This window comes from Pavona decussata, unplaced genomic scaffold (assembly GCF_977016875.1).
Source record: "Pavona decussata unplaced genomic scaffold, jaPavDecu1.1 SCAFFOLD_302, whole genome shotgun sequence".
Classification (NCBI taxonomy): domain Eukaryota; kingdom Metazoa; phylum Cnidaria; class Anthozoa; order Scleractinia; family Agariciidae; genus Pavona; species Pavona decussata.
In genome coordinates this window covers 830154-847500 of record NW_028145698.1, presented here as the reverse complement: position 1 = coordinate 847500, position 17347 = coordinate 830154, and the positions used below count along the sequence as shown (strand labels likewise).

General features: G+C 39.3%; 2 protein-coding genes across 3 annotated transcripts in view; one reads left to right on the top strand and one right to left on the bottom strand.

Annotated features, from left to right (window-relative positions):
• The window catches only part of LOC146454385 (adenosine receptor A2b-like), a 939-nt gene extending 335 nt beyond the window's left edge, over positions 1-604 (bottom strand). Inside the window, exon 1 of the mRNA XM_085095442.1 lies at positions 1-604. This exon is cut by the window's left edge and continues 335 nt beyond it. Within this exon, the coding sequence (XP_084951568.1) occupies positions 1-604 (604 nt within the window).
• The window catches only part of LOC146454383 (anthrax toxin receptor 2-like), a 38992-nt gene that overhangs the window by 12070 nt on the left and 9575 nt on the right, over positions 1-17347 (top strand). The window contains exons 9-17 of one of the 2 annotated variants that reach the window (XM_085095453.1): positions 7352-7412; positions 8131-8223; positions 8710-8779; positions 11433-11547; positions 12409-12513; positions 14707-14817; positions 15906-15986; positions 16297-16353; positions 16789-16881. In XM_085095453.1, the coding sequence (XP_084951579.1) occupies positions 7352-7412; positions 8131-8223; positions 8710-8779; positions 11433-11547; positions 12409-12513; positions 14707-14817; positions 15906-15986; positions 16297-16353; positions 16789-16881 (786 nt within the window). Of the gene's footprint in view, positions 1-7351; positions 7413-8130; positions 8224-8709; positions 8780-11432; positions 11611-12408; positions 12514-14706; positions 14818-15905; positions 15987-16296; positions 16354-16788; positions 16882-17347 lie in introns of both variants that reach the window. The other variant, XM_085095452.1, reaches the window with a different exon arrangement.

The window sequence follows — 17347 nt, the reverse complement described above, 5'->3', positions numbered from 1 at the left end:
TAAGGAAAATGTTCGTGTAAGAGAAGATTGACGTGACTACACAAAGTCCTACAACCACGCAACCATACCACGTGGTTATACGTTCATTCCACAGTATCATTGTCGCTCCGGCAGTGGAGAGAACCCAAAAAACAACTACAATTCGATACATTCGCTTCAAAGTTACAACTTGTCTGTACCTGAGTCCTAATAACAGGGCGAGAAGTCTGTCCACACTTATGGCGGTCAGTGTAAACAATGTCACTGTACACAAAATATGGCCTGTGATATTGACAACAGCAAATACGTAGCGGCAAATATTCCATGGTTCGTTCATGGAAGATATAAAATAAGTAACACAAAGAGGTTCTGCAATGAGACCAACACAAAGATCAGTTGTCGCTAAGTTGCGAAATAAAAGTTTTGACGGCGCATGAAGTGAAGACTCCTTGTGAAGGGCAACTAGGATCAGAGTATTCCCCAGAAATGCGGTGATGGCCACAAAACCATTTAGAACTAAAAGGACTATAAAATGATTGTGGATTTCTCCAGTAAATGCGATTGAACACGCCAGGTCTTCGAATGAGGTTTGCTTTGGATCTCCAGTTAAGTTCGTTAACGCCATGTTACTCCCGGGCAAAACGACCTAACCTGTATCGTTGCTTTACCTAAGTCTTTATAGAGACTGAGCCTAATAAACTTTAATCTGTCTTATGAATTTTTGTCAGTATGAAGCACCTGGTTTTTTTCGGAAAGGAAGCTAAGTAGAAATTTGAAAAATAAGGAAAAGATCATTGAAAATGTTTTTATGTTACAATTCAGTAGAAAAATCTATTTTTTGTAAGTCCGTATACCACGGAACCACAAGTTTCCTAACGCCAGAAGAATATTCATTCGTAGCAGATATGTTTCTATAAAAGGTAATTAACAGGAAGGTGCGGAAAGATAACGCAACAGGAGAGTTGTTTAAACCACATTATCACTGTTAAATAACTAAAGAGGAAGTTCCAATTTGCAGTTCAGCGAATAATGTTTTATCTATTGTCGCACCTGCACCTGCACAATTGATCTGACATACAAAGAAACACCCTGCTTTTGATCTTTGCATCTTAAAATTGCTATTAAGGACGGTGCCTACTTTTGTTTCTGCGCCTACGTTCTGCGCATCTCGTGATAGTCGGGTTTCCTATGGGTGGTGCCTACTAATACAGAGATATTTTTGTGTGGTTTAAAACTATGCGGAGAAAGAAGAACTGAGAAAGTGCTTTTCGTATCCAAAAAGAAAATTGGGGGTAACCATGCTTTTTTCAGAGATAATAAAGCTTCAATTTGGGGGGGGGGGGGGGGGTGACTCCATACATTGCTTTGTGTTTTACCGCTTTTCAGAATAATTGTTGCTTAATTATCTCTATAAAATGCGCGGTTACCCCCAATTTTCTTTGCGAGCTTCCTCTGCCGTTATCGTATGTTATTTATCTCCCCGAAGGCTTAACGGAAACGTTCAATATGCAGTTATAACATTTTTTATTTACATATGTAGACTCTTGTTTCTTGCAATTTATATTATAATTACAAAACTGAAAGTTCTTGTTAATAAAGGTTGAGTCAGGCTCCTTTTCTTTTAATTTTGTTTTTAATTTTTTAGAAGACGAATGTCAAACCTTTCTGTTGATGTAAACGATCAAAAGAACCTTGGCAACAGAAAAGCACAATTGAACTGGCACATAAAGAATCACCAATTCGCATGTTAGCTTTGGAACTGCAGTTAAGGTTGCGAACGCCATGTTACCGCCATGCAAAAGGAGCTGAATTTGTATCGTTGCTTTGCCTAGGTCTTTATAACGACTAGGTGCATTAAAGTATAATCTATCTGATGAATTTTTTAAGAAGCATCTGTTTTTTTTTTTTTTTTTCAGGAAGAAAGCAGAGAAAAAACGGTTTTGAATATTGCGAGTATTAAGGGTCGAAATATGCCAGTGTTCTGAGCGAGCTTCCTCTGCCGTTAGGATATTTACCTCCACGAAGGCTTAACGGAAACGTTCAATATGCAGTTATAACATTTTTTATTTACATATGTAGACTCTTGTTTCTTGCAATTTATATTATTACAAAACTGAAAGTTCCTGTTCATACAGTTTGAGTCAGGCTGCTTTTTCTTTACATTTTTTGGTCTGTCATGGTGTTAAATTCGGTTTCATTTTTTGTATCTTTATTCATTTTCGTGAATGTCTCTCTCTGACTTCTCTTTAGCTCACTTTGTTTACATTTGCCGTACATCAACAGACATATTAGGGACCTTACGAAAACACGATGGCGACGATAACGACGACGTTAAAAAGCAAAATGTTTCATGAGCGAAACAAAAGCTCCGCACGTTCGTTAAAAAGCTAGAACATTCCTTTGACGTCTTCTGCAAGAGTATGCTGTCGCCATGTTACGGCAGTGCTCGGCAAAAAGCTTAAGCTATGGCGTAGTTTATTGACGACTAAAGTCAATTAACTTTGTCAAATTTTGCTGAATCCATGTTATGTTATTATCAGAAAACAACCGACAAAAATTTTGAAACATTCGGATGAGTTCTTTGCAACTTGTATCTCTTTCAAAAGACTATAATTCAACAGACAATCCATGTCCTTAAGTCCATAATATGATACCTTAATACATAAAAATATTGATATACAGTTAATATGCAGCACAGAAAGTCGATAAACGCTGGTCACAAAATATAACAAACCAGCATCGTGGGCTTAGACAAATTATCACTTTATGACTAAAAGGGAAGATCAATTTGTAGTTCAGGGAACAACGATTTCATGCACTACTCATATAATCACAGCGAAGTCATGTTACTGTCACATTATATCATACTTTTGTTCTAGACCCACGCAAGCTGAAATTAATTGTCGTCTTCCTTTAATTCATATTCATCCCAAAAAATTATTGAAAAACAATTTAAAGACAGAAGTCATTATATATTTCATATTTTTAATTGGAGTTTTATGCCGCCAGCTAATTACAAAAGGCTACGAATTGATATAATTTGACAAGCAACACAAGTTTTCGGGTGAGCGCATGCTACTAAGCGCCTCATAAGTTTGTCCCTATAACAGGTGTTTTCACTCTATCGCCAACCTTGTTCCCAGTCCTTTCTTTCTTTTCGCGACAGTGTAAAGGCCCTGGTAACCAGGCCACCTTGCCAATACATTGGATTCGGCTATATGTAGTTAAACATGACATGGCTCTAACCTGCATTGGTCCGCTTTTCCTTTTTCCTTGAAAACTGACACTTAAGCAACTGTATTTATTTATTTATTTTTTTTTCCTTCCCTCGCTTTGTCTGCATTTGTCGTATGTCAGTGTCCAACCAAGATATTGAAAACAAATTATAGAAAAGCATCATCAAACAGAAATAACTAACCACGCCCACTGACTGTCAACTGTCAACTGTGAGATATGCTTATTGCGACAAAGACAAATTAATTAATACATTCGTATTTTTCACTGGGAGTTTTGAAAAGCCAGTTAATTAAAAAAAATGTGGTACCAGCAACACAATTTTTCGGGCGAGCGCGTGCTCTCAAGAAAGTTTTTCAACAGTCGTTCGTGCATGCAGCAAATAAATAAATGAATAAACGCTTCGACGTCTTCGTATCATTCAAGCCTGAAAATCTCCTGTTTTCTCATGGAATTTGGTCCAATTTGATCATAAGCTGACATTCGCTTCCTGAGAGTCTACCTGTACATTTAGATTTTTTATGGTTTGATTAAAACTCTGGAAAGTCCTTCTTGATTAATTTTTGCCAGTTTGAATTATTCTCATAAATTGATGCATGAAGATTACCCGCTTGTGATCGAGCACGTGAACAGTTGTGGCATACGAAATATGAACACGTGCCGAAGCAATTTGGTTGCTAAGTAACGCTTACGGATGCCGTAAACAAGCCCTGATTTTGGTGCTTTTTCTTTTCAATTTTCTTTTCCGGTTTTGGTTTTCTCCTGTTTTACTCATTTTCAGTTCGCTCCGTTTACGTTTGCAGCAGATTAACCGAAATATAGACTGAACTGAATAAATTTAAAAGAAAGAAAACATCAAGCAATTTTATTCATAACTAGTTTAATGTCACAAACAATTACAGTAGCCAATGACTGGTGACTGTTAAGCTTTTGTTTAACGCTATAAAATGAAAATTAAAAAATAGTGCCTTTTTTTTTTTCACTCTTATAATTAAGAGATGGATTTGCTTTGACAAAGCAAAAACGAAAACCTCACAATTTTAATTAATCAAAAGTTAAATTCTGTCTGCATCCCTGGACTGTAGAATGGTGCACTAATTTTGGTCTCTCGAATTTTAGGAACTAGCTGATACCCAATCTTGCTTGGATTTTTTCTTGTGGTTGGCTTAGTTGAACACTTCTCAACCTTCTGTCGACTTCCTTCATCAAAGTAGCTCGTTTTTTGAATGATACAGTTGGTACCTGTAGATAGTTTTCCACTTCCACTCGCTGAGTTATAACAATTTTAGACGAATACAATTTTTTATCTTACGTCTATTAAAAAAAAAGTATCTCTACTATTATACAAAGCTCACAAAGTGCAATTGAAAAAGCGCGGTGCTTCAGCGTTAAATTTCACCATACTTCAATAGAAACATTAAACAGTCAAGCTATATTGTAAGAATTAACTCCATCGACAAAAATGTCCCCTGAGTGTGTCCTTTACTGCTCGTCTCACATCTCTGATCTTCTAACAGTAAAGAATCGGGTTCAATGACGAGTTAAGGAAAACCAAAGTTGCTAAATAAACCAAGCGACTAAAAGGAATGACGACACTCCTCTTTGAAGGCGCAAAACCTCCACCATAGCAATTGGTAGATAACAAACAACTAACGCTAACTGCCCCCAAAGTGCGCTGGACACTGTTCTTTTGTAACGCGCTTTGTTCAGTTGAATAGTTTGGCTTGGATGTCCTTGATTAATGTGAACTTGGAAGTCGACAGAATGTGAAGTCGACAGAACTTGAACCTGGTTATTGACGTGACTACACGAAGTGCTACGACAACGCAGACATACCGCAAGGCTATAGGTTGATTAAAAAACAACGTTGTCGCTCCCGCAGTGGAGAAAACCCCAAAAATGGCCACAATTCGATCTGTTCGCTTTAAAGTTACAACTTGTCTGTATCTGAACCCTAATAGCAGGGCGAGAAGTCTGTCCGCGCTAATGGCGGTCAGTGTAAACAAAGACACACCACCTAAAATATGGCCTGCGTTATTGAAAATAACAAATGAGTAGCGGCAAAAATTCCATCGTTCTTTCAGGGTAGATATAAGATAAGTTATAAAAAGAGGTTTTGCAATGATACCAACACAAAGATCAGTTGTGGCTAAGTTGCGGAACAAAAGTTTCGACGGCGCATGAAGTGAAGTCTTCTTGTGAAGGGCAACGAGGATCAGAGTATTCCCCAGAAATGCGGTTATGGCCACAAAACCGTAACTTTGCACTGAAGAAACTATCAACTGGTTGTGGACTCCTTCAGTTACATTTGTGAGCGTCATGTTGCTGCCGTGCAAAACGAGCTAAATTTGAATCGTTGCTTTGTGTACGCCTTTATAACGACTACTTGCATTTAACTTTAATCTATCTTATGAATTTTTTAAGAATCATCTGGTTTTATCAGAAAGGAAGCTAAGTACAAAATTAAAAGATAAGGATAATATCATTGAAAATGCATTAACTTTTAAAAATCTTACAATCCACTAGAAAAATTTATTTGCTAAAAGCCCTTCCACCACTCAATCTTAATGTACCTAACGCTCAAGAATATTCATCCACTATAGACATCTTTCCTTATCGCTCCTTCATTGTGTCGTAAAGTTTTGGCAAATTTGGCGAGTTCTCACGGCTTTCTCTCTCCTCCTTCAATACAGGGTTTTGGAGTTCGAAATTAAATAGAATAATCCAAAGATCACCCGACCGCGGAATAAACCGATTTTAAGGATTCTGAAATGATGAATTACACAAGCTCTCGAACGATAGACCCTTATCACTCGGTGGCCATGTTGAGTCTCCGGAGAATAAAAAGCTTTGTTTTTGCACGGCAAGCCTCGCACTGAATTCGCGTCTGGCCGAGGATTGCCGCGCAAGAAACAAAGCTTTTTATTCCCCTAAGACTCAACATGGCCGCCGAGTGATAAGGGTCTATTAAACCAAAGCGGTGACTTCACATGCATTTTTAAATACTGGAATAGAGTGTTTTCATTCACGTGACTACCGGCCATATTGGTTTACTGAAACAAAAGAAAGTATTTGCATAAAAATAGAGTTCAATTCCCAGAGGTTTAGTTTGGGACACCATCATGGCCGCCATTTCTTTGTTTTGGGACACCAACATGGCCGCCGTGACGTCATGTGAAAACACTCTATAGAGAACGCTTCATTACGGTTGTCAGAGACCTTAAGCACCAGGACAGGAGAGGAGGACGTCGACGTCTGTCCGACGAAAAGGACTGGCTCCACGTCGCCGTCGTCAACATGACTTGTGTGTCGTTAAGCAACCGGGAGCCCGGATGGGAAAGGCGGGAAATACAAAGAAGTAAACAAAAGATTTTGGTTTCTTTTCGCGACCTGCGAATTGCGCTTCTCGACAACTACTTGGACGGCGAAACAGATGACGATGAGTTTCTAGTGCTGAAGCTAATTTTTCATGAATTTAGAAGCCAATTATGTTGATATTCAAATCGTGTTGTCTTGATTTCAAATTTAAACTTATAACTGAAGGTTAAAAAGACTTCACTTTCCAAAGTTGCAATTTGAACGTAGGAAATGACAGTCTCATTAGATTCCACTAAGTATGAAGTTAAAGGTATACTTACCTCGGTTGATCGCCGTCTTGCTTTTAAGCGGGAATTTTCGACATCGAGGACACGAGGAGGCACGAAGTACAACTCTTACTTAGTGAAATAAATTACAAAACTGAGATTAGTCATCTGAAATCTGGCTTCAATAGCAACAGGTATCACCTATCTATCAGAGAATATAAATTTTGATCCAAGAAATACATTTAGAATGGCAAAAAAAAAAAAAATTACTCACGTTCTCCACACGACGGTAAAACATCTGTTTTCACGTCGGAGAGGAGGGCAGGACGGGAAAATGCAAGCTTTGTCGCATGCGCAGTTCTGTCAAGTGGCGTAATTTCACTTCCGGTAAGCCGTCGTCCTACTCTCCCGTCCTGGTGCTTTTCACTGCGGAAAATGCCTTCAATTCAAACTTCAATTAACTTTAAAGATTCCAGAGAGACCAGCATTTATTTTGTGGTTTGCTGGATCTCTTCGAGTATAGTAGTTTTGACCATTTTCCTTATTTTTATCAGATTGCTAACAAGTCTTGTGTTGAACTCACCTCTGTTGATCCGAAGGAAGCGTGTTTAGGAGGTAATTAAGCTGCTTCTTCACTGTATTGAACCTTTCTTCCTTTGTTTACAACTTTTTTTAGTTTGATAGTAATCATTGTTGGGACTTGTACAGTTGTATAAATCAGCGATCACTGCTCACTGTGACGTTCAATCCACGGCAACAGAGTTGACTAAACTATTGGCGGGAAAGCATCAGTTGATTTGATCCTGCTGTACTTTATAATTTACATGTTTACGAGATGATCAGTCTGCAATTCGCCTTCAATTTGGAAGACTATCTAGTACTTGGAATCATTACTGCAGTATTGGTCGTTATTTGTGTTCAAGAAATTAAAATCGAAAAATAAACCCTGGGAAAATCTATCGATCTAAGAGAAGCTAAGGGAGTCCACAAGAGATCCTCACCTAACCTTTGCTTCGCAAATGATTTGGAGACCATAGTCTCAGCCAATTCTACTTTACGGGCCCTTAATCACCTTTACGTAGGAATTAAACCTTAGTTTTACTTTGGCTTTACGGTACATTACGTAGGATGTCGCAAATGCGGCACTTTACTTTACCTTTACGACTCCTCAACAGAGCTTTGCGTAACTTTACGAGAATGCGTAAAGTTGCGTAAAAATCTGTTTACAGCTTAACGCAACTTTATGGCGTGTTTTAAAGTTTAGTTTAGTAAATCTGCCATTTCGTGCTGTGGAGAATGCGTTAGCCTTTTAGTTTGACTTTTTTTCTTGCAGAAAATGCCACTGTTACTTTGTATGGTCGCGGTTTCGTTAAGTTTAATGTGGCTGTTTGGTGCGGATTTAGGTATAATGAGACTTACCGTCCAGGTGGGTATACGATTTTATTAGTTTTTGTTGGTTAATGATGCGCTGTTGCACTAGGGAATTTTTCTTGCAGTTTCTCTGGCAATTTTGTTGCGACACAAGTTGCACGAATCGTTGCCTGGTGTAACATGCCCAGAAATGTTGCCGCAACAGTTGCGAAAAGGATATATTAGTCGGTTCTACTTCGTGCCATGGTGGTTGCAACAAAAGCATTGCGACACAAGCTCATTTGAGGGCATCTTACACTACGCAACGTTTCGTTCAACTTGTGTTACAGCGGCTCAACGAAATTGCGAGATAAGTTTCAAGACAAATTGCCTAATGTAGCAGTCCCTTTATGGAGATTGCAGCACTGTGATTGTTTATGTAAACATGGGTATAACGTCACACAACATTTTACAAAACTGTATAGAAAGTAGAAAATGTAGCTTCCAAGAACACTAATTATCGTCGTGATAACACATTTTCTGTTTTTGTTTTCATTAACAGCAACAAAAGCCATAGCAATTGAAGATAGGCGACTAGTTTGTCCTGTTCCTGCTCTGAAAGATACTCAAAGGTGAACATCTTATTTTAGCCGTTTAAACCCCAATATCAACTTGCAAATTCTTCTCTCCTTCCTTTGCACATTTCTTATGGTACAACTTGGGAGAATGTCTTAAAACATCAAGACATTTTATCTCTGGTGATCTTTTCCTTTATGCTCATAAACTGTGTGCTTTATCAAGTGGTGATGTTGTAAGGATAATTTATTTGCTGGTCACTGTTGTGGCTTAGAAGAGTTTAAATTCGAGAGTTAGAGAGAGAAAGATTCTTGATCTTAAAGAAAACACACCATGTTGAGGTCAGCTTCGCCCTAGGGCTGTCCCGCAGTTGCTCGGCAACTTTTGAGCAACTTTTAGTCCTTCGAGCAACTTTTCGGATTTCGAGCATTTTTTTCCTTTTTGAATAACTTTCTCGCCCTTTTAAGGCAATTTGTAACTAAAATTTGTCTAAAAACCACCCATTAAAGTTCTAATTTAAACTTTTATGTATGATTCGGCCATTTCTGCGTAAAACACAGTGAAAATACCGGTCCCCTGGGCTGCCTGTGGTAGCAGACGAAAGCGGTCAGCGGTTGAGAGAGACTCAGTCTTACAATATTGATGAGTCAGTGTAATATAATTATGTATTGATATCTATGTAAAGCGAAATTTATTAATTAAATCGTTATTTGAGTTGTGAATCAATCTCTTACACCCAAAAATAGAAAGCAACTTTTGAGAAACTTTTGGATTTTGGGGCAACTTTTGAGCAACTTTTTTGGAAAATTGGAGCAACTTTTTGAGAAAATTGGAGCAACTTAGGGACAGCCCTACTTCGCCCGTTTAACGGTTTCAACATTTGCTTCAACATGCGTTCAACACTTTGTTGAGCCAAATGTCGGGGGCGTTTGAACAGGTCGTTCAACATTGTTGAAAGTGTACAAAAAGGTTGAAAGCGTGCTGAATCAAAGTTAAATTGGTTTAATCTTTCATTCAACATCGATTCAACTTTTCCCCTGCTCTCGAAAACGTTGAATGGCGTTCTGTGAAGCCGTTTGGACACTCCGTTCAACATTTGTCCAACATTTGCCCAACATCCGTTCAACTTACAGGTGTGTGTTAAGCGAATGTTGGGCAAATGTTGAAACGTGTGTTAACTTCCCAGCTTTAATTGTCCTCAACGATTTTTATAAATGATGATGATGATGATAAATTAATCTTTAGAAACAAATAATTATAAATGACGATGAGAGATGCTGCTGCTGCTGCTGATGATGATGATGAATTAAACTTCAGAAACTAATAATTATAAATGATGATGATAGATGCTGCTGATGATGATAATGATGATGATGATGGTGATGATGATGAAAATGATGATGATGATGGTGATGATGATGATGATGATGGTGATGATGATGATGATGGTGATGATGATGATGATGATGATGATGATGGTGATGATGATGATGATGATGGTGATGATGATGATGGTGATGATGATGATAATGATGGTGATGATGATGATGATGATGATGATGATGATGATGATGGTGATGATGGTGATGATGATGATGGTGATGATGATGATGGTGATGATGATGATGATGATGGTGATGATGATGATGATGATGATGATGATGATGATGGTGATGATGATGATGATGATGATGATGATGATGATGGTGATGATGATGATGATGATGATGGTGATGATGGTGATGATGATGATGGTGATGATGATGATGGTGATGATGATGATGATGATGGTGATGATGATGATGATGATGATGATGATGATGATGGTGATGATGATGATGATGATGATGATGATGATGATGATGATGATGGTGATGATGATGATGATGATGATGATGGTGATGATGGTGATGATGATGATGATGATGGTGATGATGATGATGATGGTGATGATGGTGATGATGGTGATGATGATGATGATGATGATGATGATGGTGATGATGATGATGATGATGGTGATGATGATGATGATGATGATGATGGTGATGATGATGATGATGATGGTGATGATGATGATGATGATGATGATGATGATGGTGATGATGATGATGATGATGGTGATGATGATGATGATGATGATGGTGATGATGATGATGATGATGATGATGGTGATGATGGTGATGATGATGATGATGATGGTGATGATGATGATGATGATGGTGATGATGGTGATGATGATGATGATGATGATGATGATGATGGTGATGATGATGATGATGATGATGGTGATGATGATGGTGATGATGATGATGATGGTGATGATGGTGATGATGATGATGATGATGATGATGATGGTGATGATGATGATGATGATGGTGATGATGATGATGGTGATGATGATGATAATGATGGTGATGATGATGATGATGATGATGATGATGATGATGATGATGGTGATGATGATGATGGTGATGATGATGATAATGATGGTGATAATGATGGTGATGATGATGATGATGATGATGATGATGATGATGATGATGATGGTGATGATGGTGATGATGATGGTGATGATGATGATGATGATGATGATGAAAAATTAAACTTCAGGAACAAATAATTCTAGTGATTTCGAAACGTTTACCCTATAGTTTGCATAGACCGAAAAGAATGACAGCATGACTGATTTTCCCTCGCCTTCTTTTTCAGCGCCTTTATGTTGCAAGTGTCAATGAATAATGGAACGACATTCGTTTCCAGTGACGTGAACATTACAGCTAAAAACTGCACAAAGCCGATCAAACCAGTAAAGCCAGTCACAACGGTGAAGCCAGTCACAACGATTAAGCCGGATAAAGAAAATGAAACGGAGATACATGTAACAGAGGTTTGGACATATATACGTCAAAAGAAATTCTGATCTTTCTATGTTTTATTCCGGCTTGGGCAAAACAAAAAAGAAAACTGCATTGAGTTTGCTTGGAGTTGCAAGCGTGTATATCTGGGTGATGTACCATGTTAATTAAAGGTAAAGCAAAGAAAACGTCGAATTTTTTACAGACGTTTTTACAATGTTGCGTTAACTCACAGATGCCCGACATGAAAGTCATCCAGTTTGCAAACACCTGTACGAATATCTCTGTCTTGAGGGTGATGTGGCCTAGTGGTTAGGGTGCTATACTTGTCAGTAATCCAGAGGCCCCGTGTTGGAGTCCCGCTCTGACTACTTCGATTTGTTTCACGGTAGCCCCGTTTTCAAATTCAAGGCCACGCTTTGCAATTACCGAACTGGTTCGCCTCCCACCAGTTCAACAAATGTTATGTTCAGTTTGTATATTTATTTCACTTATTTATAGTTTCCCCAATTAGCACAATAGTGTTAAATACTTTGACACTTAAAATATTAATAAAGTCATTTATATATTTACACCGTTACTTTTTGCTATTCAACTTGCGTCTCAGTTAATGAAAAGCACAAATGCTCGCCATCTCGAAGGAACGTTAAAAAAATTAGCGTTTAACGTGGCTTTTTGACAAAGTATTAATTGAATCGTTATTGACGATAAATACAGTTACAGTTTTTCGTGCTGAATACAGTTCCATGCTCTGAGCAGGTTCTATATACTGTAGAAGTACTTAAGAGCGTCCTAAAAGAAACGGTTTTTTTTGTTTTTATTTTCGACAGACTGAAAAGAAAACCAATATTGGTTTAATCGTGGCGCTCTTGTCGTTATTCGCCTTTCTAATCTTACTCGCCTTGTGGTGGTTTTGGCCTCGCGTCTGGAAAAAGGTGAGTCGCTCTTGCTCGTTGTTATAAACTTTCTTTCTCGCTGTTTAAAAACGTTTGAACATCTTTCTCGCAGCTTTGGTCCTTCTTTTTTGTAAGATCGGATATTTTTTTAACGTGTGTCCTTCCTTGTTCATGGTTAAATCCTGCCCCAAGCTTTCTGATGGTGGGGAACAGAGTGCGTCCTTTATTGTTACGTAATTTTGCTAGTGAGCTTGCACAACAGGATGGCCGAGGAAAAAACGGCGACAAATTAGGGGGCAACGACGAGGGCGACGGCAACGGCAACGAGAATGCCACAAAACAATAGGTTTAATGAGCAAAAAATCGCTCTGCACGTGCGTTATATTTTTGGTACATTTCTTTGCCGTCATCAGCAAAACTTGCAACAACGTGAAATGACCAAGTTCAAGGTTTTGAAGAGAACGTGAACACACGACGGTGAATTTTTTGTTCTCCTTCCTTACTTGAACGCTGTTCTTATCAATTTAGTTCCCAGATACGTCGGCCACATTATACAAGTTGAACGAATTGGAATAATCGCGAAGTTGTATTTTCAAATGACGTTTTTCTTGCCGTTGTCGTCTTTGTTGTTAGAGTTTAAGAAACGAGGACGGCAACGGTAACGAAAACGCCACAAAACGATGGGCTTAATGAGCAAAAACAATCGCTTTGCACGTGCGTTTTACATTTTGGTACACATTCTTTGCCGTCCTCTGCAAAACAACAACGTGAAATGACCAAATTTTAGGTTTTCTCGAGAACCGGAGCGTATGACGCAAAATCTTCTTTTTTTTTCCTTACTTTGGCGTGGTTGATACTAATTTAGTTCCTGGAGAGTTCGCCAGCATTTTCCAAGTTAAACAAATTTAAATGATTGCGAAAGAGTTACAAAAACGAGAAGTTTATTTTTTTTAAAAAGGGAGCTTAAGCAACGACGACGGCAACGGCAACGAAAACGTCACCTGAAAATATATCTTTACTTCATTTGTGCTACTTCGCGGTTATTTCAACTCGCTCAACTTTTACAAAAATGGCGAACTATCCAGGAACCAAATTGGTAGGAGTAGCGTACAAGTTAAGAACGAAAATGAAAAATTCATCGTCGTGCGTTCACGTTCACCACAAAACCTTAAATGTGGTCATTTCACGTTGTTGTTTTGCAGAGGACGGCAAAGAAATGTACCAAAATGTAAAACGCACGTGCAGAGCGATTGTTTTTCCTCATTGAACCTATTGTTTTGCGGTGTTCTCGTTACCGTTGCCGTCCTCGTTTCTTAAACTCTCTAATATCCTTTTGTGGCAAGCGCGACAGCTGAGACTCAATGTTCGATTGAACCTTGTCTTTTCTTTTTACTGGTGAACTCGTGCAACAAGACGGCTGCCTTAAGGAGACGGCCAAATAACGTTGTACTACCAACGTGACATTCGATTACCACTTTTACATGATTTTCAGTTTAAAATATCGTTCTCTGTTTGTTAAAGACATGAAAGGCCATTGGAATGGATGTAGTTGTTGCGCAAGTCACCCTGTGGCAATTTGCCGTCGTTCTTCTTCAGCCGTCGTCTTGCGAACATCCACTACTATAGACCTTTAGATTCTAGTACCTTACGACTACGTTTTTCCACAGATCACCAAAGCGTGATATAAGAGTTTGTATGGCGTTGAAATTAAATCGAAAATTAGACAACAACATCCCACAAAAATTATGATAAATTCTGAAAAAGCTTACCCGGTGTGTTTTGCTGTGTTTTTAAGGCTTCTCAGTGCTTCCAAACGCCGTTTTGAGTGGTTTATCTCTCAGCGGCTGGTCCACGTTCATCAAATGTATTATGTTAATGAAGTCATTCATGCACACAGCCTCGTTCCTAGACCTCAACGAGTCTGTCGAGAAAACCAGAGGCTTGGGGCCTAGCGCTCTAGCGCATGCGTTTCAAAGGATGATGTGACATTCAGTGGGGACGAGGCAGGAGTTAGAGACAATTTTGATGGCTGTACTGACCCCATGGAATGTACTTTTACTTCGTTTTTTTCACTTATGTCCAGAAATGCACCTAACCCTAAATTTGAGTACTTCATGTAACACAGACCGTTTTGTCGTTTTCATATGACTTCATGTTTGACAGAATTATGTGTGTTTTAGTAAGAATTAGGGTTAGGGGACACTTTGTGATGTCTATCATACTCTTTTTCAGCCTCCTCGTAAGTACCAGCCAGCAACTACAGCAGAACCACCACCGAAGCCACCACGCCGTCCCCCTCGCCCCCCTCCTCCTCCTCCCCCTCCTCCCCCTGCGGAGAAGACGGTAAGTAAGCTGGCATGTCTTCGGTGCCGCAACGTAGGGAGAAAACAGACTGAACAACAACGAGGAAAGAGCTCGGTTACGCTTCATTTCTCGATTACTGAGCTGAGCATTTGCTACCCTTACAAAACTGCGATCAAGCTCTATTTTGGTTTCGTTTGCCTAACCATTCCCACAGTTTGAGCAAATGAAAGTGCTGTTAAATTGGGGCGTGATCGCAGGTTACTATCTTTCTCGTTGTTGTCGCACGGGATGTTTCCTAACAGTATGTACGACGCGGATTACATACCGACGTGGTAAGACATTCACAATTATTAAAACCTGGATTATTCGATAATGCAATTCCAAATGGTCACTGGGTACAAGCTTTTAAATTTCCATTTAATCTGAAAAATGGAGTCCATCACAAGCAAGATCACATTTGATTAAAATTAGTCAGTTTACCAAGTTTGAGGATCTGTCGTCAGATTACTCCATACAGAATGCTTTCAAAAATCACAAAAAATTAGAGACTGTATGGAATTTGGGCGACCTTTGACGGGTCACAGCCTGGTTACTACGCAATGAAACATAACCAAACTTTGTAAACTTAAGCCGCCGTTACACGTTGAAACTTTTAGCTGAAACTTGTGTGCAACGGCGCTGCGAAACAAGTTTCAGCAGGCGTTGCACCGTGTAACATGGCCAGTTTTGCGAAACTTTTTCGAACTTCCGTTGCGAGACAAGTTTCACGAAAAGTAGAACCACTTTCTACTTCTGCAACGGCTCGCAACGGTCGCAGTGGTGAAAAAAACAAGAGTTTCACCGTGTAACATCACTTCGTGAAACTGGTCTCGTTCGCCGTTGCACACAAGTTTCGGCTAAAAGTTTCAACGTGTAACGGCGGCTGTAGTAGTTAATTTTTATGTGATCTTTCTTCTGGCGATGGGGTTCATTGTTTTCATGAGACGCAATTTGAGCGATGTGTAAACTAGGGCCCAGTCCCTTTATGAACGGCAAACATGCTCTTCACTGATGCTAAATATACGCAGCGGTTACTCTTTTATCAGTCCTCATTTTGCTATTTTTATTTTCGTTTGTTTTCTTTACAGGCCTCCGGCAGAGTAAAATGGCCAACTGTTGACGCCTCATACTATGGAGGTGGAGGAGTGGGCGGAATTACTCCCGTCAGGGTAGGTGTAAGGCCGTGATTGCCTCGGCGATTTCTGGCTTTCAAAAATTACATGATAAAAATCGCGACTTGTAGCCGCTTTTGTACATGCTTACATGAACAATTTTCACTGGACTCTGATAACCTGCAGCTGCGTTGTTTTTTTTTTTTCTGTCTAGGAAGATTGTTTTATTGTTCGTTCTTTTGTTCTCTCGACCAATAATATAAGATGTTGCAAGCGGTACAGGTTACCCCTTCGTCAGGGTCGAATCGTGCCCGGAGATTTGAACCAGTCAATCCTGTTTGCTAACCAGCTTGTTTTTAAACCGCAGGTGGACTGGGGAGATAAGGGTTCTACCGAAGCAGGAGCGAGGCTGGCTAACGCCAAGGTGACAAAAGCTGTTTTAGCTGCTAACACTTTGATAATATTTTAAAAACAGACGGACGACTGCAAAAAAAAGTAGCGCTACGTCGAGTTAAATAATAAAGCAGTATCTTATCATGTCAATGAGCATTTGCAAATTTTTGGAAATCTTCTTTCAACTCAGTTGTCGTTACACAGATTTCGCTGTAGAGGAAATACAAGTCTGTTTCAGGCGTTCATATAACAAAGCTAGACAATTATTTTTTTTGTTTCTGTTGTCAGACAAACATTTTTGGGTTTGGAAATGACGTCAAATTTTTGTGATACTTTTCCTTAATCTCTCTATTATCTTTGTGTGGCTTAGCTGTGTTGGCGTTGCTTTCGGAAGGTAGGCATCAGTTATGGTGGTTTGTCTGTTTCCGGCCATGGCGATCAAAAAGATATTTTCTTATCATTTTAGCCGTCAATTTTATACGACACTGACGAAGCGGATGATGTGGTGCTGGTCTCCTCAAAGGGAACTTCAACACCAGGCTGTTGGACAGCTGTTAAGGTGAGACGTTCAAACTATGGTCCGATTTATATCCGTCTGGTCGTTTAATCCGTCTAGTATAAATACGGGACAAACTATAAAACACAGTATCAGTTCGTCTCATAGTTCGTCCCGTTTATACTCACGGATTATGCAAGTCGCGAGAAACTGGCGCGAGGAAAAGGAATGGGTACAAGTCACAGGTGTTTCGTTTATGCCAACACATTTTGTATCCTACTGCTAAGAGCCCGCTGGCTTTATGTAACGAGGTGTCGATTCTGGCATCTAAGTTCATCGTCTGCCCCTGCATTTATACACACACACGGATTATCCACCTTAGTTCGTCTGCCAAAACGAACTAAGCAGATAGTTCGTCTTGACAAATAATCCGTCTGTTGCCCGTATTTATACACGGACGGATTATCAGACGAACTAAAAAATTCTTGCCCAACTTCGTCCAGACGAATTATCCGTCTCTTGTATAAAT